At 48.2% G+C, this 25,550-nt stretch overlaps 1 protein-coding gene across 5 annotated transcripts in view; it reads left to right on the top strand.

The window, feature by feature from the left end:
* The window catches only part of ttc29 (tetratricopeptide repeat domain 29), a 666,158-nt gene that overhangs the window by 328,211 nt on the left and 312,397 nt on the right, over positions 1-25,550 (top strand). For all 5 annotated transcript variants that reach the window (XM_038791952.1, XM_038791953.1, XM_038791951.1 and 2 more), the window contains one exon: positions 13,391-13,482. In XM_038791952.1, the coding sequence (XP_038647880.1) occupies positions 13,391-13,482 (92 nt within the window). The remainder of the gene's footprint in view (positions 1-13,390; positions 13,483-25,550) is intronic.

The raw sequence follows: 25,550 nt of genomic DNA, 5'->3' as shown, positions 1-25,550 counted from the left end.
TTTTGGTTGATCCATGGTGCTTGCAGTCGAACGCAATGCTTGCCCATCACCTGGTGAAGCATCCAATGTCAGCATACTTCGGGACACTTTCTCAGTTACAGGCAAGTCTGCAACTTCAAAGTCCTCAACATTATGCATTACTGCTTCTCTTTATGTTTTAGTCTTAATTAGTGGCTCATCCTCATCTGATATAATCATATATGCTTTGTCTGTTGTAGAACTGCACAAAAATGTATCCATCTAGCTGCACGTTTTTTGATGGATTGGCCTCGAGTACTGGGTAATTCAATGCAGGAACTATTGGTAAATCACTGTGCTTCTCTGGAGCCAACTTCTCCCAAGTGATGATTATTTCTTCAGTTACCAGTTGGCTGTTAGCAGTTGATTTGCTCTGAGCCAATTTGTCTGCTGTTGCAATCTCGCTTTCAACCTCGGCAGCAATGCCAAATAAACTCAGTAAACCTCAATGGCTTCCTTATCTGGCTCATCATCTGCTTCTTTACTTTCCTAATCGTAATAATCATCATCGTAATCATCACTGGAAAGATAACTTACGAACTATAATACAAACGGTAACGAATAAGTGCATTCTCCTGAAGCTACATCTAATGCGACTGTCCTCTAGTACGTCTTACTGCTAACTGCCGTATCTCTGCTACTACGTGGTGTATCTCTATCGCCACCTGCTGGTTGGAGGTCGTATAGATAACTACATACCTTAATGTGTATATGCATATCGCCACAGAGGTATGTGTTCTACTGAAATGTTTTTCAAACTTTCTTTCCTGGGACCCAGTTTTGACAAACAGCCGACCTTTGGGACCCACGCTGGCTGAACTTCGCGGCACATGCCGGCTGACTTTCACAACACACACCACAGACCTTCATGACACATGCCATGTTTGCTTACCTTTCATGAGAAAGGAGAGCCTGCTTGGTCCTAATGCTCTCACTGCAATCAGGTTCATAGGAGGAGAGGGCAATGCACATATCAGGTGCAGAGCTCAACGAGTTCTTCGTGCAGTCTTCATCTCTGTGAGAACAGAAAATCCAACCTCACACATGTAGGTCGTTGTGAATGGCAGTCGCAATAAAATGCTTGTTTTACTCAGCATTGGAGATTCCTGGGAGATGCTACTCTAGAATGCTAACAGCCTCATAGACGTCTGGCATGTATTTTATTTTTAAATTTAGAGTGCAATAATTTTTCTTTTCCAATTAAGGGGCAATTTAGCGTGGCCAATCCACCTAACCAGCACATCTTTTTTGGGTTGTGGGGTGACATGGGGAGGATGTGCAAACTCCACACGGACAGTGACCCAGGGCTAGGATTCGAACCTGGGTCCTCAGCGCCGCAGCCCCAGTGCTAACCACTGCGCCACATGCCGCCCCTGTCTGGCATGTTTTTACTGTGCTGTCACAGGTCAGTTACAGCAGTGCAGTCTTTCTATTATGGAGTCAGTTGTATCTTAATAACTGACTCTGGGGTCTCAATCTCAAAAGGAAGTTTTCACTGACCACTTCTCTTTCAAAATCTGAAGCTTCTCCTTTCATTCAGCAGTACTTCCTTGCATGTAACACACATGGGCTTTACATCCTGATTTGCATTGGCATAATTGCCAAAACCATACTTCAAGAAATCATCTTTGTACTGGATAAAAGCAAATTACTGCGGATGCTATAATCTGAAACCAAAGAGAAAATGCTGGAAATTCTCAGCAGGTCTGGCAGCATCTGTAGGGAGAGAAAAAAGCTTTGACAAAGGGTCATCTGGATTTCCCCTGGCGGGCCTCTTTCGCATCATTCAACATTGGGAAATTCATTATAATACATTAGCATAGCTTTATTGGGCCCATTTGCCAGGATCATACCCCACATCCAATAATGCATCCACAGCAGCATAGTCAAAACAGGGTGAAGTCTGGCAGGTTTCAAAAGGCGTGCACCTGACAAGTAGAACTTTTGAGGTGAGCTGAGAGGCGAGTGCTGGCACTGCACTTGCGGAGCGTCTCTGAGTCTCCAGGGGCGAAGGAGTTGGACAAGGGTTGAGTCAGGGGAAGAGGGAGTGAGTAGGGAAACAGAGGGTGAGTCGGGGGGCAGGAGGTGACAAGAATTAAGCATGGAAGACAAGAGTCATTGGGGGGGGGGGGGAGATGGGGTCATTGGGGCTATAGGGGTAAGTGGTGAAATGGGTTGAGCAGCAAGGAACAAGCAGCAGGGTGATTTTTGTGAGGGCCACGAAGAATCCAGCACAAGTTTTTAGAGTAGAAAGAAATAACATTTATTTACAATTACATATATAAACACACAACAGCAGCAGTACTCCCTTGCTGATCACTCCTCTCTAGCTGGTTCCGTACTGGCCAGCTCTATTTATGCGGGGACTCTGCTAATGATTTATCCACCTCCCTCATTGGGGAAGCTCATACTCCCTAAGGATTGTGGGATTGCCATTAGTCCCCAGCCAGTGGTAAGCAGGCAGGTTATAACATCCCTCCCCCCCCAAAGTCCAAGGAATCCATCGAAGACTCTTGCGAAGGAGGACGTCGGACTCGTTTTGCCGCAGACCGGATATCATTTGCACGAGGCGCTGGATCGGGCGGCGTGTAATGAGATGGAGAACAATGCTTCCGTGATGAACGGCGTATCGGTTGTACATCCATGGCCCATGGGTCCGAGGACTCCCTCTCAGGCGTCCTGCGTCTCCATCTCGGAGTCGGAGTCCACTGCCTCTGTCAACTCGGCGTTCCTATCTCCACGCAGTTCTGCAATGACCTGCGCAGGCTTTTAGTGCGGCGCCAGAGAAAGATCGTGAGGAAAACTCTCCACTGTGTCTGGTCTATGCAGCTGTGGACGTGAGCTCCGGGGGCAGGGAATCTTTGGAAGAAACAGCCTTATGGACCAAACGCGGTCTACGTGCTTGTGCTGGAGATGACCCTGGGCTTGCACCTGGTAAGAGATACCTGATTCATCGAAAGATAACTCCAAGGACCCACCGGGCACCACCAGCAAAATTTCGAACGAACACTGGGTCACCGGGCGCGAACTGCCGAATCGGCCGATGCCGAGAATAGCCATGCCTCTGCCGTTCTTGAGTGCGGTGTACTTTTGCGCCAATGTCCGGGAAACCCATGCTAAGGCGGATGCGAAGTCTCCGGCCCATTAGGAGTTCCGCGGGAGCTACCCCAGTCACCGCATGTGGAGTGGTCCTGTATGAAAACAAAAAATGAGCCAGTCTCATGTCCATAGACCCGGAAGAGTGTCTGCACTGCACACTCCTCCAACCCATTGGAATCCGGGTGGTAAGAAGCGGTGCGGATATGGTGTATGCCGTTCATCTTCATGAGCCTCACAAACTCCTCACTTGTGAACGGAGTGCCGTTGTCTGTGACCAGCACCTCGGGGAGGCCATGCGTACTGAAAGACAAACGCATCTTCTCGATTGTTGCGCAGGACGTTGTGCCGACCATCTTATGCACCGCTAGCCATTTATACTGGGCATTGGTTAATAGAAGGAACATGGATTCTTGAAAAGGGCCGGCAAAATCCGCATGCAAGCGCGCCTAAGGCCGCCTTGGCCATTCCCAGTGATGTAGGGGCGTGGCCGGCGGAAGCTTCTGATGCTCCTAGCAAATCGAGCAGTTTTGGGCCACCTTCTCAATGTCGGTGTTGAGGCCTGGCCACCAGACATACCTCCAGGCCAACATTTTCATTTTGGTCACACCCGGATACCCATTGTGCAAGTCCTCTAGTATCAGCTCCTGTCCTTTTTCCGGGACAATCACATGCATCCCCAACAAGAAAATACCGTCTTCCGCGCTAAATTCTGACAGCTTGGGGGAAAATGCCCGCAACTCACCTGGGAGCTGTCTATGCTGCCCACCATACAGGATTATGTGCCGAACCTTTGACAGGACTGGTTCCGTCTGGGTCCACTCACGGATCTGTGATGCGACCACCTCACCGGTCGTGGGGGTCGATAGAGGCAATCGGCTCAGTGCGTTGGCATTCGCTATCTGGGTCCCTGGTTTATGCTCCAGAGAATACTCGTAGGCAGCGAGCAACAAAGCCCAGCGCTGGATCTGTGCGGAAGCAATGGGTGGTATTGGCTTATCCTCTCTGAAAAGTCCCAGCAGAGGCTAATGATCAATTTCGATAGTGAAGTGGCAGCCATATACGTACTGGTGGAAGCGTTTCACCGCAAAGACCACTGCCAGGCCCTCCTTCTCGATCTGCGCGTACTTCTTTTCCGCTGCAGTCAATGTGCGGAAGGCGAAAGCTATCGGCCGCTCGGCCCGTTCGCCGTCTTGTGGGACAGGACCAATACCATACGGGGATGCATCACATGTGATGAGCAAAGGCTTTCCAAGATCATAGTGGGCTAGTAACCCAGACAACGACAATTGCTGTTTTACCCACCGGTTTCTTGCGGCTGACCCCAAACTCAGGTGTGATTCTTCTTTAGCAGAAGATGCAACAGGGCCAATGTAGTTGCCAGATTGGGGAGGAACTTCCTGTAATATTTTATGAGGCCACAAAAAGAACGAAGATGCGAAGTGTCAGTCGAGACGGGGGCCTGTTGAATTCCGCGCACCTTCTCTGCGACGGGGTGCAAAACTTTGCGGTCCACCCGATAACCCAGGTAGACTACTTCCTTCACCTGAAAGATGCACTTTGTACGACGTAAACGGACTCCAGCCTCTGAAAAGCATCTTAAGGACAGCCTCCAAATTTTCCAAATGTTCCTGCTCCGACGTCCCTGTAATCAAAACGTCGTCGAAGTAGACAGCGACACACGGTAAATCTCTCAAGATGCCCTCCATGACGCGTTGAAAGATAGCGCAGGCAGAGGATACTCCAAAGGGCAACCGTGTATATTCATATAGGCCCCGGTGTGTATTAAGTTACATATGGCCGGGAGGCAGGGTCCAGCTCCAACTGTAGCTAGGCGTGACTCACATCTAATTTTGTGAAAGAGAGTCCGCCTTCAAGCTTTGCGTAGAGATCCTCTATGCGACGCATTGGATATCGGTCGAGTCGGGAAGCCGTATTCACTGTAAGTTTATAGTTGCCGCACAAGCGAACTGTGGCATCTGGCTTCATTATAGGAACAATTGGCGCTGCCCAGTCAGTGAAAAAGACGAGCCTGATAATACCCAAGGATTCCAAATGAGTGAGCTCCCCTTCTACCTTCTCGAGCAAGGCGTAAGGCACCGGGCGCGCCCAGAAATAGCGCGGCGTGGCTCCTGGTTCGACTTGGATACGGGCTACGGCCCCTTTTATTTTCCCCAAACCGGGCTGGAAAACATCTGGGAACCGTCCTGGCACTTCAGTCAACCCTCCAGAAACTGTTTGGAGGTTGTGCTGCCAATACAGCCGCAAATGGCGTAACCAGTCCCGACCCAACAGGCTGGGCCCGTGGCCGCGCACCACTGTAAGTGTGAAACACCCTTCTTGGCGTCCATAAACAACAGGGGTCATCGTAGTCCCTGCAATGTCCAATGGTTCCCCCGTGTAGGTGGCCAACCTGGCCTGTGTATCGGTTAATGTAAGGGTCTGTATACCCTGCTTGATATGGTCAAATGTCCTCTGGCCGATCACAGAGACCGCTGTGCCAGTGTCCAACTCCATCCCAAGCGGGTGACCGTTGACCCGTACTGTCACTTTAATGGGGGCCACACAGGGAGCTGCCACACAATGCAGCTGCAGGCAGTCGTCCTCCGTCTCCACGTCCTCGGGAGTAGTTGCCGCAGGTTCATCCAAATGGAAGGTATGGCCCCTGGGCTGGCCCGGCCCCAGTTTCTGTCGGAACGACGGCACCTCTGGTGCCCTCAGGGCCGGAGTCCACGATGGGTCGGCGCCCACAAGTCCAACACTGACATAGCTCCTCATCCATCGGTTCTGGAGAAGGCTCCCTTCGGGGAGGAACATCCGGCGGCCACTGGTGTCAATCCGGATGCCGCCCCGTGCAAGGTACGGCAGGGGTGCGGGGAGACACTTTTGGACGGAAGGGGTTGCGCCCCAAGGCATACACCTCCATTCCCTATCGCTCCTGCGCTTCCCATTCTGCGCTCTCTCGGGCCAATACTATTTGAATGGCCTGTTGAAAAGTCAATGTTGGCTCGGCTAACAACTTTCTTTGGGTGGCTGCGTTGTTAATACCGCAAACCAAACAGTCACGTAACATTTCTGACAAGGTCTCACCATAGTCACAGTACTCCACAATCCTGCGTAGCCTGGATAGAAACTCTGCAAGGGATTCTCCTGGGGTTCTCTCAGCAGTATTAAACCTTTAACGATAGACTATCGTGAACCGGGTTGGGTTAAAATGTTGCTCCACTAAGGTCACAAGTTCATCAAACGTCTTGGTGTCCGGCGCAACTGGGCATGTAAGGCTCCTAATCACCCCAAACGTATGCGGGCCACAGGTGTTGAGCAAAATGACCACCTGGCGCTCATTTTTGGTGATGTTGTTTGCCCGGGAATAGTAACGCATCCGTTGTGCGTACTGGTTACAACTTTCCAGCGCAGCATCAAAGACATCCAAACGTCCATACAGAGGCATGGTGTAACAGAAGAAAAACTTCCAACCTGTATCCAACAAAAATCGAGGGAGGTGGCTTCAGCAGCATAGACAGCTATCAACTTTAACCCTCGTCATCAGTTTTGTGAGGGCCACGAAGAATCCAGCACGAGTTTCTAGAATAGAAAGAAATAACATTTATTTACAATCACATATTATATACAACAGTAGCAGCAGTACTCCCTTCCTGCTCACTTCTCTCTAGCTGGTTCCATACTGGCCAGCTCTATTTATGCAGGGACTCTGCTAATGATTTCTTCGCCCCCATTCATTGGGGAAGTTCATACCCCCTGAGGATTGTGGGATTGCCATTAGTCCCCAGCCAGTGGTAAGCAGGCAGGTTATAACAGTATTCATGGGCAAGTCTAAACAGCAGCATAGTCAAAACTGCCTTCTGGCACCAGGTCACGAGATTCTTTGAAGGGCTGCAAAGAGGGAAAGGGAGGGAAACCTGGGGCACAGATTTCCTGGAGGATCTGCACAGAGAAGAGGGAAGGGAAGCCTGGGGCACAGATTTCTTCGAGGATCTGCACAGAGAAGAGGGAAGGGAAGTCTTGGGGCACAGATTTCTTGGAGGATCTGCACAGTGAGAAGGGAAGGGAAACTTGGGGCACAGATTTCTTGGAGGATCTGCAAAGAGAAGAGGGAAGGGAAGCCTGGGGCACAGATTTCTTGGAGGATCTGCACAGTGAGAAGGGAAGGGAAACCTGGGGCACAGATTTCTTGGCAGGGCTGCACAACAGGAAGGGAAGCCTCGGGCACATGCCTCAATGTGGAGGGGGACAGTGGATGGACATCATGGACTTTGCACACTACACAATCACAGGGGAGGAGGAGTTGCTCTTCTGGAGGTGAGATGTTGATAAGGGCAAAGCTAATACAAAAACATGTCAGTGATCAGTACCCCGTTGCAGCTGAGCCATTCAGCTTGAGCTCAGTTGCCATATTTAGAGTCAAATTTAGAGTAATTGTGCCCACTCAAGCAGCACTCATGTGTGAGAATGCCAATGATTGCTGCGCACCCCTGGTGAACCAGCTTTCAAAATCAATGACTACTATGGTGTGGCTGTACCATTGCCTGACTGGGCAAGCAACTATATCCCCTCAGAGGTGGCCATGGCACACTGCTCAAGGATAGAACCTAATCCTTGGCTCTTTGCTGAAGTGCCTATTGATAAGTGCCGCCACGGACCAAGCTAATTGCAAGGCCTTGGAGTCAAAATTAAGGCAATGTCTGCGCATGAGATTTCTGAGGAGGCAGTAGAGTGGCCAAAGCTGTCATGTGATCTGGGGCAGGGGTAGTGTGAGATCTTGCCCAACAAGCATGCAAACTAAAGATTAGACATCAATAGTGTGGCCAGGACATGAGTCAATGGGCTTTGAGAGGCGGCTTCAGACAATGAATAGACAAATGCTGACTGTCAAGTCTCTCCTTTTGATACTGCAGTGCGGAGATCGTCAGGATCATGGAACCTGGTGATCACGCTATCATTCTTCTTGCTTATAGACAGGAGAGAAGAAGACATCAACGGCAACGCTTGTCCCACCAAAGGTAGGAGCAGAACCGTGAAGTGGAAGGGATGGCAGGGCCCACTCCACATGCAAAGGGCGATCCCCAGAGTGCCATCTTTTTGTCAGTGCATCACGACATCCAAGGTCTACAGATGGCACCTAACATTTTAGATGTCCGAGAACAGCATTGCCAAAGATTCCGCATGACCAAGGAACTGGCTGGTTGCATCACTTGCTGCAGGATTTGACGCCAGGTGACTTGGAGTCCATCCTCCGGCAGTGTCACTGAAAGTTATAACAGTGCTCAATTTTTAGGCCAGTGAAACCTTCCAGGGCTCCACATTTGACCTCTGTGGGATTTTGCAAGCCTCCACAGAACTGCACCCAGGAGGTCATGGATGCATTTTTTATGAGGGCACACAACTTTGTTCATTTCGATCAGGATCAGACAGGCTAGGAAGCAAGAGCAATAGGATTTACACAGATCTCCGATTTTCCACAGGTACAAGGTGCCATTGTCTGTACTCACATGGCACTCAGAGCTCCATGGCATCAAGCTGTCACATGGGTGAAACACAAGGGAATCCACTTGCTAAATGTTCAGCTGTTCTGCGACCATATCAAATGCATTCTGCAGGTGTGAGCTTGATTCCCAGGGAGTGTACATGACTTCTACATTCTCAGCCATTCTCAGATCCCTGACATCTTTAGAGGGCAGCACGGTAGCATAGTGGTTAGCACAATTGCTTCACAGCTCCAGGGTCCCAGGTTCGATTCCCAGATTGGGTCACTGTCTGGGCGGAGTCTGCACGTTCTCCCCGTGTGTGCGTGGGTTTCCTCCGGGCACTCCGGTTTCCTCCCACAGTCCAAAGATGTGCAGGTTAGGTGGATTGGCCAGGATAAATTGACCTTAGTGTCCAAAATTGCCCTTAGTGTTGGGTGGGGTAACTGGGTCATGAGGATAGGGTGGAGGTGTGGGCTTGGGTAGGATGCTCTTTCCACGAGCCGGTGCAGACTCGATGGGCCGAATGGCCTCCTTCTGCACTGTAAATTCTATGAAAAAATCTTTCAAGATCCACAGAGGCTGATAAGGGCTCCCCACTGAGGACGTGGCTGATGACGTCTATGCGAAGGCCACATAGTGCAAGTGGGACAAGGTACAATGAGGTTCATGCTGCAGCTTGCATATTGATGAAATAGGCCATAGCGATGCTGAAGATGAGGTTCTGTTACCGGTGATGCCCTGCAATGCAATCCACAGAGGGGATCATGCATCGTCGTCACCTTTTGTGCCCTGCACAACCCAGCTTTGAAGCGGGGGAAAGAAATGCCAGGGGAGGAGATGGAGGAGCGGAACGTCTCCTCTGATGAGAAGGATGCCAGAGGGAAGGAGGCTGAAGCGATCCTCAAGGGTGAGGATGTCAGCCATGAGACAATGTCCAGACGAGGCAGAAGATCTCAAGACATGAAGAATGACTACAATCTGTGATGCTCGCCCTGTACATTGTGGCAGACATCCTAATTCCCATCGAGATACAAGCATGAATGATGTGTTCAGTCACTGTGAAGGAACACCATCCATGTGCTGGGAAGTTTTCACAAAGCATATGGAGGAAGCCCTGGACTGAGAGCCCTGCCTTTATCTTGTGCAGGAATGAGGTTTTCACTTCAGGGTGACAAGAAGGAGACATGGAAAGGATGAAATTATTGTGAGTTTATTTCCAAAGTGAATATTACGGACAGGTGATTTACACACATGCCCATGCTGTGAAACTACAACTTCCCGTACCAGCCTCCCCGGACAGGCGCCGGAATGTGGCGACTAGGGGCTTTTCACAGTAACTTCATTGAAGCCTACTCGTGACAATAAGCGATTTTCATTTTCATTTCATTTCTTAAACTTCCTGTCGCCACCACTACATCTTGGTGTATCCCCAACATCCACAGCAGAGTTGGAGGCAACCTGCAGTCTGCCACACCCTGTTGTCTATGACAACCTTCACAGGAATCCCCTCGAGGATTGAGACCTGGGGCCCCCTGGTCTGCTTTAGGGATCCTGCTGTGTTGCAGTGCCACCCTCCTTGACCTGTGAATTTTGAGCTGATGTAGTCACAAGAAGAGAGGATTCAGATGGGTGGGACATTCCCAGACTCTCCTGAGTGGATTGCCCCTGTGTGTGCACCAGTTGATCCTCATCCATTTTGGTGCACGAGGCCCCCTATATGTCTCTTTGAGATAGAGCGGCACCTGAAGTGAGCTTGAGAACGTCGTTGTCCTCTGGGTTGGCACTCAAAGATGCCAGCAAGTGCCTCTACCATGGAGCCCATGTTTTGCAGCAACGCAGGACAGTCTTGCACCATGGTCTATACTGCCACCATACCAGTGTTGATGTCAGTGCATTGACCTGTCGGTGCAATCACCTCAGTTTGAAATCAGATGGACCCCTCCATGGAGTGTTGCAATCTGAGGAGTACAACAGACGTCTGTCCTGATTTTCCTTACCTTTCCTTTGGAGCTCCAGCAACTGAGGTATAAGCAAGTGCAGAGGCTGGCCATTTAATTGAGACTCAGCAGATTCCTGGCCTCCAGCAAACCTCTAAGTGCTGACACCTTGGGATGTCCCTGCCTCTGCTACTGTGGATCAGACAGTGTGATGTGCTCAACAGTTTGTGACCCTGAGATTGCTTTAAAACTAGATCTCACTGGGTTGTTTTCTTTGTGCTGGTGGAAGGTGTGGATAAGCGCTGTGACAGTTCTATTTCAGTCTCTGAGAGTTCATGGTCGATGCTGCTATCAGAGCTGGTGTTGAGCAGCCTGAGAAGCAAGAGATATGTTTCACAACATGGTAGCCTGATGGATGATACAGTGCTGGATCTTCACTTGGTTGAGCAGCACAGGACCGGTCCCTGTCCCCTCCGGCAAGTTGATGCACTCTGTGTTCAAAGTCCATAAGAACTTTCAGTGCAGGCATCTCTCCACCAGTCTGGGATCTTTCCCTCTTGTTGTGTCCCAGTTTGTCCTGCATGAAGACAGTTGGAGAGAGTGTCAGCAGGACACCTGCCAGGCCAGATGATAAGGATGCATGACACATGTGGATGGTGAGTAGGGCCATGGACTGGATGCGGATACAACCGTAGGGGAGATGATGGTGCGTGTGGGAGAGCGGGTTGTGGTGTCCCTTGAGCTGACATTGAGTGAGATCCCTGTGGAGGTGTGGGCTCAGAATGATGAGAAGAGTTACTTACCCTGGCGGAACAGTCTGCTCACTGGGGCTGTGGTTGCTCAACACTAATTTTAAAAAAATAAATTTAGAGTACCCAATTCATTTTTCCAATTAAGGGACAATTTAACGTGGCCAATCCACCTACCCTGCACATCATTGGGTTGTGGGGACGAAACCCACGCAAACACGGGGAGAATGACAAACTCCACAGAGTTGGGATTGAACCTGGGTCCTCGGCGCCGTGAGGCTGCAGCTACCCACTGCACCACCGTGCTGCCCGCTCCACACTAATTTTTAGAGTCTACCAAATACACTGGATAAAAGCGATCAAGTCCAGCTTTGACAAAGGGTCATCTTGACACAAAACATATCTCTTTTCTCTCCCTACAGATGCTGCCAGCCCTGCTGAGATTTTCCAGCATTTTCTCTTTTGGCTGCCAAATACACTGTTAGCTTTTGAAAATCACATCACAGAGATGGCCAATAAATTCTAGCTTATAGAATATATGCAATATATCCCCATATTTTGTGAACAAATACATTTTAGAAAGGAACAGAGGAGAGAAGTAAATGTTGAAAACATCTGCAGCTTGTCAAGCGGAATGGGGTAAGCAAGAATCCAGAAGAGACAAAGAGCATTAGGTTTGAAGAAACCTTTTGAGACGACACCTTCAACATCGGCAGTGACTATGACCTCTATCTAGTCCTTCCTATCTGAGCCCAGATTCACTCTTTGAGCAAGGAGATGGTGTACAGAGAAGTCTTCCTCCACCAGGAGCAGCCTTGTACTGTGTGCACTCCTTTCCGGTGAGAAAGAGGAATGTGTTTTTGTGATCATCATGTAACTTATTTCAAGAATGTGGCTGTCATGGTGGAATAGCTGATGATGTTGGAGTTATGGCTAAGTGAAGGTTGTGACAGTGATAAGTGTGTGAATATAAGGAAAAGGAGGTTTAGTCAAGTGTGATGCTGTGATTGTGAGGCAGATCAGAGTAGCGAGCAGGGCAGTTTTGAAAGTTGTGAGTGTTGTAGGTACAGAAACTGTGGATGGTGCAGCTTTGATCAGAAAGTATTCTCCCAGTCTTCTTACATACTGTCAAATCATTGATTTATCTCTCTTGCTCTTGAGATAATGCTCCCCGCATTGATACATTCTGTAATCTCCCTGTTAATTCCTGAGTAGATTGCTGAAGGATCAGGGGAAAGGAACACTCTCCAGTGCCTGCAAAAAAAGCCTCTAGAATAGGATGAGAGGCTTTTGGTACCTACTCACTCCCTCTATCAATTGGTTCTTCCTTCACCTATTCCACAACATTTTGAAGCCGGCATACACAATCTCTTCAAGAGATGCTGTCCGCCTTTAAGAAGTGTCATGAACTCCGAATATTGCATTTCCACCACCCTGCCCAGTTAGGTATGAAGTTAATGAATATCATGGGTGGCACTGGTTTCATCTATAAATTATTATAATCAGCGAACAGCACTTATATTCGTTGGTCAGGTAGTTTGTTTCCTACCCCTTGTTTCTAGACCTATGTGTTTTAGTTCTATAGGTTTCATTGATGTTCAGTCATACAGTTAATGCTAATATTGGAGCCATTTTATTAATGTTACTATTTATTTCAATCTCACAATATTTGAAGTGAAAAATAACTAAACTATCTCAAGGAGATCATTTAACTGAAACTGTCAACTGTGAATATAAATCTTATTAATCAGTTCCCTCTGAAATGTCTTTAATATATCTTAAATTACATCATATTTAACTAGCATCTTTCGGACTCGATGACAGAAGCACTGAAAAATTGGGATGAAAGAAGATGAGCTGGATCATTGTGGATCTGAAATCTTCATCAATTGCATTGGCCATTTGTAGCAATTTTATTAATCAGTATCAAAGATTTACTTTAAAAGTTATCTATTCCTGTTCAATATCATTTTTTTTCAGATAATATTTACAGACCCCAGAAAATAAGTGAAAAATAGAATGTGCTCAAAAGTAATTCATTATTTTTGCTATTTCCTTCTTCACTGTATTATGCACAATTTCTGTCTCTTCCTCTCTTATTTAGTACTTGCAAATGTATTTGGAACTGTCCAATTCCATGGATGATGATATTGGCTTAGGCAAAACCTACGAAGCACTGGCTAAGGCCTTGATAAGGTAAGTTGCGTTTTGTCACTGGGAATTCATTCAACTGTGAAAAACTAAATTGTTTGAGGTATGTTGCCAAGCATTACCAGCATACTTAAATGTGAAGCTTTGCCCTTCTTGAATGACCCTTGCATGAAAGTTATCCAGTTATTTTCAAGACACATTTCAAAGACAGCATAAAGTTGGCAAATGTTAGATATTTTATCATTGCAAACATTGAGATGATACATTAGTTCCTGCCATTACATTTAATGTTTAAGGTTACATAACAAAATGTTTCAAATCTTTAAAATATTTTAGATTTCGATTTCAGTTTTAGAAATACACATATTATTCCTTCAAAATTATTTTCCATGCGCTTAACATTCTATCTATTCATTTTGTTTTGGTCAGTCGGAGATGATTAAGTGTTTTCCCACTGGGTAAAAATGTTTTTTAGTTACAAATGTTTCCACAATACTATACTCAAACATTATACATACTGCATTTATATTAAATGCAATTCAACAGTCCAGTAAGCATCACAATTTATTAAATTAAACTGGCTCTTTCTGAGATGAAATTTTGGAAATGACCAGAGAGAAAAAAATTAATTGGAAGTGTTTACATTAATTCATGAAATGAAGAAAGTCGTTTAAATTTCCACCTGTCACCAGTCCCATTTTCGTCTTGCTAAAAGCTCTGGTCCTTAAACTTGGTGGCACAATTGGCAACCCCCCTGAGTGACTGTTTTCATCTCTGCTATATTTGATTTCTCCACACTGAACAAATGATTAAGTTTTCATGCATTGGTTCAGCCAAAATCTGTGTTCACTCAACCACATCCTTTATTGATTACTTCTACTGCAAACAGTAAGCTGTGTGTGATGTACATAATTGGACAGTTGTCAGGGGATGAGGGTGTTAAGAGTCCTGGTTCCCCAGCTGGAAATTGGAATCACCTTGATATACAAATAGTATGTGCTAGCTCCTCTCAACCTTGAGACTAAGAAAGCCTGTTTTCTGAGAAAATAAATTAACTCTTTAAAGCCTCCAATCGAAGTTTCTTAAAGTATATGATATTTTTCTCAAATGAAATTTTAAGAATCAGTGCACAAGTTCTCCATGCTGCGGGGTTGAGCCATGTTTATTATTATAGTGTTAAGATTTTCTGCAAATTACACAAGAAACTGAATTAAGAATCGGCCCTGTGGAGTGTGGACAATGTGTGAAATGCATGTATGTTTTTGCATCCTATATGGATGCAACATGAACAAAAAATTAGGATCTCTCGTTCAATCTATGAGAGAGGATGGTAAGTAACTTCCTCACTCATGAAATACAAAACAGCCAAAACCATGCTTAAAGGAATTGTCTTGCCTTAAAATTACCCAAAGCACAATAGAGACCATTTCTTGGGCAAATATTTGCACACTTTCACAGCTATATTGAAGTTTGTGTTCTAATAGCAAACACATCGTGGTGCTGGTTGCATTACCTTGAAAATTACTGTGAACGTTGCTAACGAATGAAAGCTTATGCACTCCTTGGAAGTTTGTCTCTCCAATTTCAAAGGAAATATTGAACTTAAATGGTTAAAGTCTCCATTAAAATAACAGAGAGAGAACTGATTTATGCTAAGCATTCATACAGTTAAAATAGTCATTGTATTTTCCAGGTTGTTGTTATCGGTTGCAGCAAAATATACCTTAAACTTTGAAGAATGGCTGGGATTTTCTGATTTGGTGCAATCTGCATTTTCACTGGGAAGAAACATCTGCTTGCCATAACCATAAACGCATGACTTTGGCCAGTATTTTGTGGCCAAGGTCCTTTGTATATTTGGGTGGACTCACTGAAATGCTAAGGGGGAAAAATTAGCAATAATACTTCCCAGAATCCTCAGCCATATGTGTCATAATATACACACAAGTATATGATGGTGCATAGACAGACAATGACTGACACACTGAATGACCAATCAACACACAGAACACAGCAGCCAATCAGCAGACAGGAAACGGCCACTTTAAAGCCAGAGGGCACTAATTTTCTTGCTCTCTTGGGATGCAGCCTCTGAGACAGCAAGAGCCCGTGAGCAGCAACACGAGCATCCACCATGTGCTACCAGGATAGTCTGGTCAGGTTAGCCTCAGGTCTCCAGTCAACTCAGCATAGTGTCAACCCACAGTTCAAGTATGTTTAACAGCTCATAGTTCAATAAAATAGAGTTGTACTTGTACAAGTGTTGGAAACCAGTCTCTCTCACTGCTATGGTAAACGCAGTCTTCGCAGACCCAGCATACCCAACACATCATGGTATCAGTGCGTGATGTTAGAGTTTGACAGACCTACCCTGAGATAGTCTGCCTTTGACCAGCGATCAGCCATCCGGTAATATGGACAGCGCCCGCCCTCCCCCGCCGCTCCACGTCGCCGGCAACCTCGGTGCCAACTGGAAGATTTTTAAGCAGAAGTTTGAGCTGTATCTCGAAGCCACCGACCTCGAAGCCGATCGGATGCCAGAAAGATTGCTCATTTTCTCTCCACGGCCGGGGACCACGCCATCCACATTTTTAACTCCCTCACATTTGCTGAAGGTGAGGACAAGTCCAAGTTCAAAACAGTCCTGCTCAAGTTCGACAGCTACTGTGAGATCGAAGTCAACGAGAGTTTTGAACGCTATGTCTTACAACAGCGTTTGCAGGGTAAGGATGAACCTTTTCAATCTTTCCTCATCCATCTTCGCATCCTTGCGCAATCCTGTAATTGCGGCTCCACCTCCGACTCCATAATCTGCGACCAGATAGTTTTCAGCATGCACTCGGACCCCATACGCCAGCAGCTCCTTAAAGTGAAGCAGCTCACCCTCGCTGTAGCCATCAAAACCCGTGTTCTGCATGAGCACGCTACTAACCGGTACTCGCACATTAAAGCGGCAGAGACGGCGCGGCAAGGCCCCACGATGCGGAGCTGGTGCAGGCCGTAAAACAGCTCCAGGGCCTGAGTCTGGATGAGGGCAGCCATTTTGCATGCTTTTCCCGGGCTCCTGCGCATGCGCGCAACGACCAAGGGGACGCCAAGGACTGAACTGCGCAGGTGCGCATAATGTACGACCGCACCATGCATGCGCGGTGGCGCACGGAGCTTCCTGATGTCGGTATCACGGCGTGCAACAACTGTGGCTCCTCCCACTTAATGCGGCAATGTCCCGCGACATCTCGATGCTGTCTCCAGTGTGGCAACTTGGGCACTACCCAGCCCTGTGCAGATCTGCTCAACTACCTGCATCCCATCGCTCCCAGCAGCAGCGCAGGAATGTCCGGTCCGTGCAACAACCAGTTACAGATTCCAAATCTGACACGGTTCCAGACCCTGACACCGAGGATCTCACATCCCCATTCAGGGTGGGCATCATCACCAAGCATACGATGTTTTCCAAAAAAAAGGCTAAGCCCTTCTCAGTGATGAGCATTGATCCGGACGACGAGTGGTGTGCCACCCTTACGGTCAACAAATCTCGCATCCGATTCAGGCTGGACACCGTCGCTTCAGCCAACCTCATTTTGCACACTGACCTGGACACCTCCACGTCAAGTCGACCATCCTTCCATCTGCCTGCCAGCTTCTCGACTACAATGGCAATGCTACTGCTGCCAGTGGCTCATGCCAGCTTGTGGTGTCGCACCATTCCTTAAAGGCCACCCTGCGCTTCGGGATTGTAGGGTCTACCAAAGCTTCCCTGCTCGGTGCTCAGGCATGTAAGATCCTGAATCTCGTACAAAGGGTTTACTCCATGTCGCCCGCTGAGGCATCAGCCTCGCCAGACGCCGACTTTCAGACACAACTGAAGGGCATCATTGCTCGATACCACAGCGTCTTCGAGGGTATGGGCACACTCCCATACATGTACAAAATTATTTTAAAACCAAGTGCCACGCCTGTGGTTCATGCACCCCGCCGGGTGCCGGCGCCCCTTAAGGACCGCTTCAAGCAGCAGCTGCAGGACCTCCAGGACCAGGGTGTCATTTCTAAGGTAACGGAACCCACCGACTGGGTCAGCTCCATGGTGGGTGTTAAGAAACCATCAGGGGAACTACGCATTTGCATCGACCCCAAAGATTTGAACCGTAACATCGTGAGGGAACACTACCGTATCCCAAAGCGCGAAGAACTCACCTGCGAAATGGCTCGCGCCAAAGTTTTCACAAGTTGGACGCATCCAAGGGGTTCTGGCAGATACAACTCGACGCATCCAGTCGGAAGCTCTGCACCTTTAACACCCCATTTGGCTGGTATTGTTACAACCGGATGCTGTTTGGCATCATCTCCTCCTCCGAGGTGTTCCACCGAATAATGGAGCAAATGATGGAGGGCATCGAGGGGGTGCGGGTGTACGTAGATGACATCATTGTCTGGTCCACCACACCGCAGGAACACATCGATCGACTCCAACGCTTGTTCCAGAGGATCCATGAGCATGGCCTCCGACTCAACAGAGCCAAATGCTCCTTTGGTCAAGCAGATATAAAGTTCCTCACCGACCACATTTCGCAGTTTGGTGTGCAGCCGGATGCAGACAAGGTGTCGGCGATCAATGCCATAAAGAGACCGGAGGACAAGAAGGCGGTCCTTCGCTTCCTAGGAATGATCAACTTCCTTGGGAAGTTTATCCCCAACCTTGCATCTCACACCACAGCTTTCCGCAATCTGGTGAAGAAAACCACCAACTTCCAGTGGCTCCCCGCTCACGAGCAAGAGTGGCGTGAACTCGGGGTGAAACTCACCAAGGCCCCGGTATTGGCGATTTTTGACCCTGCCAAGGAGACGAAGATCTCCACAGGTGCGAGCCAGTCTGGCATTCGGGCAGTGCTCCTCCAACGCAACGACTCCTCCTCATGGGCTCCAGTTGCATACGCATCGTGCGCATGGACTAAGGTTGGCATTGATCTCTTCCACGCACAAGGCCGGGACTATGTCCTCATTGTGGATTACTTCTCTAACTACCCAGAGGTGGTTAGGCTGCATGACCTCACATCAGCAGCGGACATCAGTGCATGCAAGGAGACCTTTGCTCGTCATGGCATTCCACTCACGGTTATGACAGATAATAGCCTGTGTTTTGCCAGTCAGGAGTGGACCAAGTTTGCCCGGCGGTATAATTTCACGCACGTCACCTCGAGTCCCCACTACCCCCAGTCAAATGGCAAAGCAGAAAAGTGGGTACGCATTGTCAAACGGCTCCTGTGCAAAGCGGCTGATGTGGGTTCAGACTTTTACCTCTCTACTAGCCTACAGGTTGACTCCTTTGTCCATTGGCCTGTCCCCAGCACAATTGCTAATGAACCGCACATTACGGACAACGGTGCCTGCAATACACATCCCGTACCTTGACAATTTTCCAGTCCTGCAAAGAATGCAACTGTCTCGGGCCCAACACAAGTCGGCGTATGACGCCTGCACCACGGATCTCCCTGCTCTCATCCCTGATGACCAGGTTAGTGTTTAGCTACCTGAAGGTGGCTGGTCTGCCGCTGCTGTGGTGATCAAGCAAGTGGTACCCAGATCATTTCTGGTTCGTATGCAGGATGGCTCTTTTCTTCGGCATAATAGCCGGGCACTACAGCTGCTTCCACGCTCGCCACCAGATCATGATACCCTGCCTCGCCCTCAGGACACGCCCTTCCAAGATCTCGCCGATCTACCTCTTCTGTTGCCACCCTCTGAGGCTGATACAGCCCCGCCCATTCCAGAGCAGACGGAACCCGACCCACCCTTGAGGCGGTCAACCAGAATTCGTCGCCCACCACAGACACTGAATTTATGAACTGATTGTTTTGTTACCTTGGTTCTTCGTTTGCTCGTTTGTAGATACTCTTTTTTTATATTCCATGATTTGTTATATGCATTCTATCTGCACTAGACACCTTCCCGTGTAAATGCGTTCGGATCTTTGTATGTAGTCAGGTTCCTGGTCATGTAAATATGCTCACATACTCTGTATATAGTCAGGCACATTCACATACCACACTATTTATTGCCATATACACATTTTTTTCAAAAGGGGGAGATGTCATAATATACACACAAGTATATGATGGTGCACAGACAGACACTGACTGACACACTGAATGACCAATCAATACACAGAACACAGCAGCCAATCACCAGACAGGACACGGCCACTTTAAAGCCAGAGGGCATTAGTTTTCCCGCTCTCTTGGGATGCAGCCTCTGAGACAGCCAGAGCCCGTGATCAGCTACACGAACATCCACCATGTGCGAGCAGGATAGTCTGGTCAGGTCTGGTCAAGCCTGTCTCTCTCACTGCTATGGTAAACGCAGTCTTCGCAGACCCAGCATACCCACACATCAATATGAAAAGGAACAAAATAAAATATCTTCTGGCCTTTTAAAATTTATATGGCCCCTCTGCCACCATAGCAATTTTAGAAAGCAGTAACATTAGAAAGAGGAGTAGGCTTTTCAGCTCCTCCAAAAGATTATGTCCCTTGTTCATTCCCCCACCAGGAAAAGTTTGTCTATCTAAACTATCAAAAATTTATATTATTTAAACACCTCAATCAGACTACCAGTATATCTTTCATATTGAAGGTGATATAAACCAAGTTTCTGTCACTTGTGCTCAGAATTTAACCCTGTAAGCTTTCTACAGTCTGGTGAATCTGCGTTATAACTCCTTGAAGGCCAATATATCCTTTCCAATGTGAAATGCTGAAAACAAAATGCAATATACCCCAAAGGGTCAGACCAACTGAAGAATAACTTCTTCATCTTTGTAATCGGGCTCCCTTGAAATAAAGGCCAACATTCCATTAAGTTCATTTTTGTACCAGTCCACTAAGTTTTAATGATCAAGTACTTAGACTTTCAAATCTCTTAGCTTCTCTGCAATCCAGTTTTCTCAGCATTCCGGAAAGAATCCATTTTATCTTTGTTGGGTCCAAAGTGGATGACTTCACACGTTTCCACATTGAGTTTCTTTTGTTCACTCAGTTAATCAGTCTTTGTCCTTTTGCAATTTCCTGCCTCCTTCTAAACTCTTTACTGTACCTCTTAACTCAGCATCATCTGCAAATTTCAATATAGAACTTGAATGGACCCCTCAGAAGTCCCAATGCAATTACTCCAGGGAATTACCCAGGAAGTTTTTGATGTGTTGGGTATGCTGGGTCTGCGAAGACTGCGTTTACTATTATACAAACTTTAACCGTGGGTTGACACTATGCTGAGTTGACTGGAGACCTGAGGCTGACCTGACCAGACTGTCTCACTACCACATGGTGGATGTTCTAGTTGTTGCTCACGGGCTCTGACTGTCTCAGAGGTTGCATCCCAAGAGAGCGGGAAAACTAGTGCCCTCTGGCTTTATAGTGGCCGTGCCCTGTCTGGTGATTGGCTGCTGTGTTCTGTGTGTTCATTGGTCATCCTGTGTTTCAATCAATGCCTGTCTGTGCACCATCATATACTTGTGTGTATATAATGACACCTCGCTCCTTTTTAAAAAATGTGTATAGGTCAATAAATAGTGAGTGTGTGTATGAGCCTGACTATGTACAAATACGTGAATGTATTTACATGGGAAGGTGTCTAGTGCAGATAGAGTGCATACAACAAATTAGGAAGAAACAATATGTACAGATGTGTAAACGAAGCTCAAGGCAATGCCTTCAGTCTATAAGTTCAGTCTCTGTGGCGGGCGACGAATTCTGGCTGACCTCCTCAAGGATGGGTCAGGGGCCGCCTGCACTGGAATGGGCGGAGTTGCCTCCAATGTAGAGGGTGGCAAAATAAGTGGAAGACCGGTGACCTCGTGGAAGGGCGCGAACTGAGGAATCAGCAGGCCAGGCGGGACATCATGTTCAGGTGGTGAGCGTGGAAGCAGCCGCAGTGCCCGCCTGTTACGCCGAAGAAAAGAGCCATCATGCATGCGAACGAGAAATGATCTGGGGGCCACTTGCTTGACCACCACAGCTGTGGCAGACCAGCCACCGTCGGGTAGCTGAACACGAACTCGGTCAGCAGGGACCAGAGCAGGGAGATCTGCGGCGTGGGCGTCATATGCCGACTTGCATTGGGCCCGAGACAGTTGCATTCTTTGCAGGTCCGGAAAATTGTCAAGGTCCGGGATGTGGATAGCTGGCACCGTCATCCGTAGTGTGCGGTTCATTAGCAGCTGTGATGGGGACAGGCCAGCGGACAAAGGAATGGCCCTGTAGGCTAGCAGCGCCAGGTTAAAATCTGAGCCCGAATCAGCAGCCTTGCACAACCTTTAATAATGTGTACCCCCTTTTCAGCTTTCCCATTCAACTGGGGGTAGTGGGTGCTTGAAGTGACGTGCGTGAAATTGTACTGTCGGGCAAAATCCGTCCACTCCTGACTGACGAAGCACAGGCCATTATCAGTCATGACCGTAAGTGGAATGCCATGACGGGCAACGGTCTCTTTGCACGCCCTGATGACTGTTGCTGATGTGAGGTCATTCAGTCTGACCACCTCGGGGTAGTTAGAAAAATAGTCCACGAGGAGGATGTAGATGCCTTTTGCATGAACGAGATCAATGCCAACCTTGGTCCATGGGAACGACACCAGTTCATACGGCTGCAAAGTCTCTTTCGGCTGATCCAGCTGGAACTGTTGGCACATAGGGAAATTGAGGACAGTGTTGGCGATGTCTGGATTGATGCCAGGCCAATACACTGCGTCTTGGGCACGCCGGCGACACTTTTCGACCCCCAGGTGACCCTCGTGGAGTTGGCCGAGGACGAGCTCTCGCATACTCTGTGGTATTACTATCCTGTCCAGTTTCATAAGTATATGGCATACTGCCAGATCGTCTTTTATATTATAGAACTGTGGACACTGGCCCTTTTGCCAACCACCTGTGAGGTGGTGCATGACCCGTTGGAGTAAAGGATCCCTGGCCGTTTTGCTGACAAATCTGCACAGCCCTTTCATCAGTGGCCGGAAAATTGGATGCGCAGAACTCAACATGGGCGTCGATCTGGCAGACGAAGTCCGACTGCTCGCACGGCGTGGTGATGGAGCGAGAGAGCGCATCGGCCACAATGAGCTCCTTGCCCGGGATGTTAGGTACCTGGAGCTTGAGCTGGATGAACTTCGGATCATTCGGGAGGCAGAGGGGGTCATAGAAAGGAGCTTCAGGGAAGTAGTTACACCAAAGACTGGAGATAGATGGGTAACTGTAAGAAGGACTGGGAAGAAGCAGTCAGTGCAGGGACCCCCTGCGGTCATTCCCCTGAGTAAAAAGTATACCGTTTTGGATACTTGTGGGGGGGACGACTTACCAGGGGTAAGCCATGGGGTACGGGCCTCTGGCACGGAGTCTGTCCCTGTTGCTCAGAAGGGAAGGGGGCAAAGGAGTAGAACATTAGTAATTGGGGACTCAATAGTCAGGGGCACAGATAGGAGATTTTGTGGGAGCGAGAGAGACTCACGTTTGGTATGTTGCCTCCCAGGTGCAAGGGTAAGTGATGTCTCGGATCGTGTTTTCCGAGTCCTTAAGGGGGAGGGGGAGCAGCCCCAAGTCGTAGTCCACATTGGCACTAACGACATAGGTAGGAAAGGGGACAAGGATGTCAGGCAAGCCTTTAGGGAGCTAGGATGGAAGCTCAGAGCGAGAACAAACAGAGTTGTTATCTCTGGGTTGTTGCCCGTGCCACGTGATAGTGAGATGAGGAATAGGGAGAGAGAGCAATTAAACACGTGGCTACAGGGATGGTGCAGGCGGGAGGGATTCAGATTTCTGGATAACTGGGGCTCTTTCTGGGGAAGGTGGGACCTCTATAGACAGGATGGTCTACATCTGAACCTGAGGGGCACCAATATCCTGGGGGGGAGATTTGTTAGTGCTCTTTGGGGGGGTTTAAACTAATTCAGCAGGGGCATGGGAACCTGGATTGTAGTTTTGGGGTACGGGAGATTGAGAGTATAGAGGTCAGGAGCACAGATTTGACTTCGCAGGAGGGTGCCAGTGTTCAGGTAGGTGGTTTGAAGTGTGTCTACTTCAATGCCAGGAGTATACGAAATAAGGTTGGGGAACTGGCAGCATGGGTGGGTACCTGGGACTTCGACGTTGTGGCCATTTCAGAGACATGGATAGAGCAGGGACAGGAATGGTTGTTGCAGGTTCCGGGGTTTAGGTGTTTTAGTAAGCTCAGAGAAGGGGGCAAAAGAGGGGGAGGTGTGGCGCTGCTAGTCAAGGACAGTATTACGGTGGCGGAAAGGATGCTAGATGGGGACTCTTCTTCTGAGGTAGTATGGGCTGAGGTTAGAAACAGGAAAGGAGAGGTCACCCTGTTGGGAGTTTTCTATAGGCCACCTAATAGTTCTAGGGATGTAGAGGAAAGGATGGCGAAGATGATTCTGGAAAAGAGCGAAAGTAACAGGGTAGTTGTTATGGGAGACTTTAACTTTCCAAATATTGACTGGAAAAGATATAGTTCGAGTACATTAGATGGGTCGTTCTTTGTACAATGTGTTCAGGAGGGTTTCCTGACACAATATGTTGACAGGCCAACAAGAGGCGAGGCCACATTGGATTTGGTTTTGGGTAATGAACCAGGCCAGGTGTTAGATCTGGAGGTAGGTGAGCACTTTGGAAACAGTGACCACAATTCGGTGACCTTTACGTTAGTGATGGAAAGGGATAAGTATACCCCGCAGGGCAAGAGTTATAGCTGGGGAAAGGGCAATTATGATGCCATTAGACATGACTTAGGATGTGTTGGTTGGAGAAGTAGGCTGCAAGGGTTGGGCACACTGGATATGTGGAACTTGTTCAAGGAACAGCTATTGCATGTTCTTGATAAGTACGTACCAGTCAGGCAGGGAGGAAGGGGTCGAGCGAGGGAACCGTGGTTTACCAAAGAAGTGGAATCTCTTGTTAAGAGGAAGAAGGAGGCCTATGTGAAGATGAGGCATGAAGTTTCAGTTGGGGCGCTTGATAGTTACAAGAAAGCGAGGAAGGATCTAAAGAGAGAGCTGAGACGAGCAAGGAGGGGACATGAGAAGTCTTTGGCAGGTAGGATCAAGGAAAACCCAAAAGCTTTCTATAGGTATGTCAGGAATAAAAGAATGACTAGGGTAAGAGTAGGGCCAGTCAAGGACAGTGGTGGGAAGTTGTGTGTGGAGGCTGAGGAGATAAGCGAGATACTAAATGAATACTTTTCGTCAGTATTCACTCAAGAAAAAGATAATATTGTGGAGGAGAATGCTGAGACCCAGGCTATTAGAATAGATGGCATTGAGGTGCGTAGGGAAGAAGTGTTGGTAATTCTGGACAAGGTGAAAATAGATAAGTCCCCGGGGCCGGATGGGATTTATCCTAGGATTCTCTGGGAAGCCAGAAAAGAGATTGCTGAGCCTTTGGCTTTGATTTTTAGGTCATCATTGGCTACAGGAATAGTGCCAGAGGACTGGAGGATAGCAAATGTGGTCCCTTTGTTGAAGAAGGGGAGTAGAGATAACCCCGGTAACTATAGGCCGGTGAGCCTAACGTCTGTGGTGGGTAAGGTCTTGGAGAGGATTATAAAAGATACGATTTATAATCCCGTGCGGGGGATGTGCCCTACAGCGCTGACCGCCATCCCGACCTCTTGCCATCCCCGCCTCATGGTGCTGCACGGCTGCTGGTGTCCACGGTCTGGGGAAGAGGATGGCCCGGCGCTCCTCCACAGCATTGAGGAGTGCCTCCAGGTCGTTATCCCGGAAGCGGGGAACCCGCGACGGGGCTCATCCATCTTCAACCTCTGTGTTTGTGCGCCGATCCACGCACTTCCTTTTGCACAGCGCGACAGCATTCACGACGGCGCGGGCATTTAGTCCTGTGATCGGAGAATCGCCCCCCCCTTATTTGTAGCAACTTTAGGCAAGATTTATTTTGTTGCAAATATCAATGAGATATGTGGCAGTTTCACTAAAATCTGTTGTAGTCCCCAAACCAGGAAGCAACCATAGACCACTCAATGAGTACTCTTGCATGGATACACAGACCACAGTTCCTGGTAGCAGCTGGGATTAGAATGAAGAGTACCTGGTGTAGCAGCTTGCGGTTC

The sequence above is a fragment of the Scyliorhinus canicula genome, chromosome 3 (genome assembly GCF_902713615.1).
Source record: "Scyliorhinus canicula chromosome 3, sScyCan1.1, whole genome shotgun sequence".
Classification (NCBI taxonomy): domain Eukaryota; kingdom Metazoa; phylum Chordata; class Chondrichthyes; order Carcharhiniformes; family Scyliorhinidae; genus Scyliorhinus; species Scyliorhinus canicula.
The sequence above is the reverse complement of the archived record's forward strand: the minus strand, read 5'-3'. Positions and strand labels throughout refer to the sequence as shown.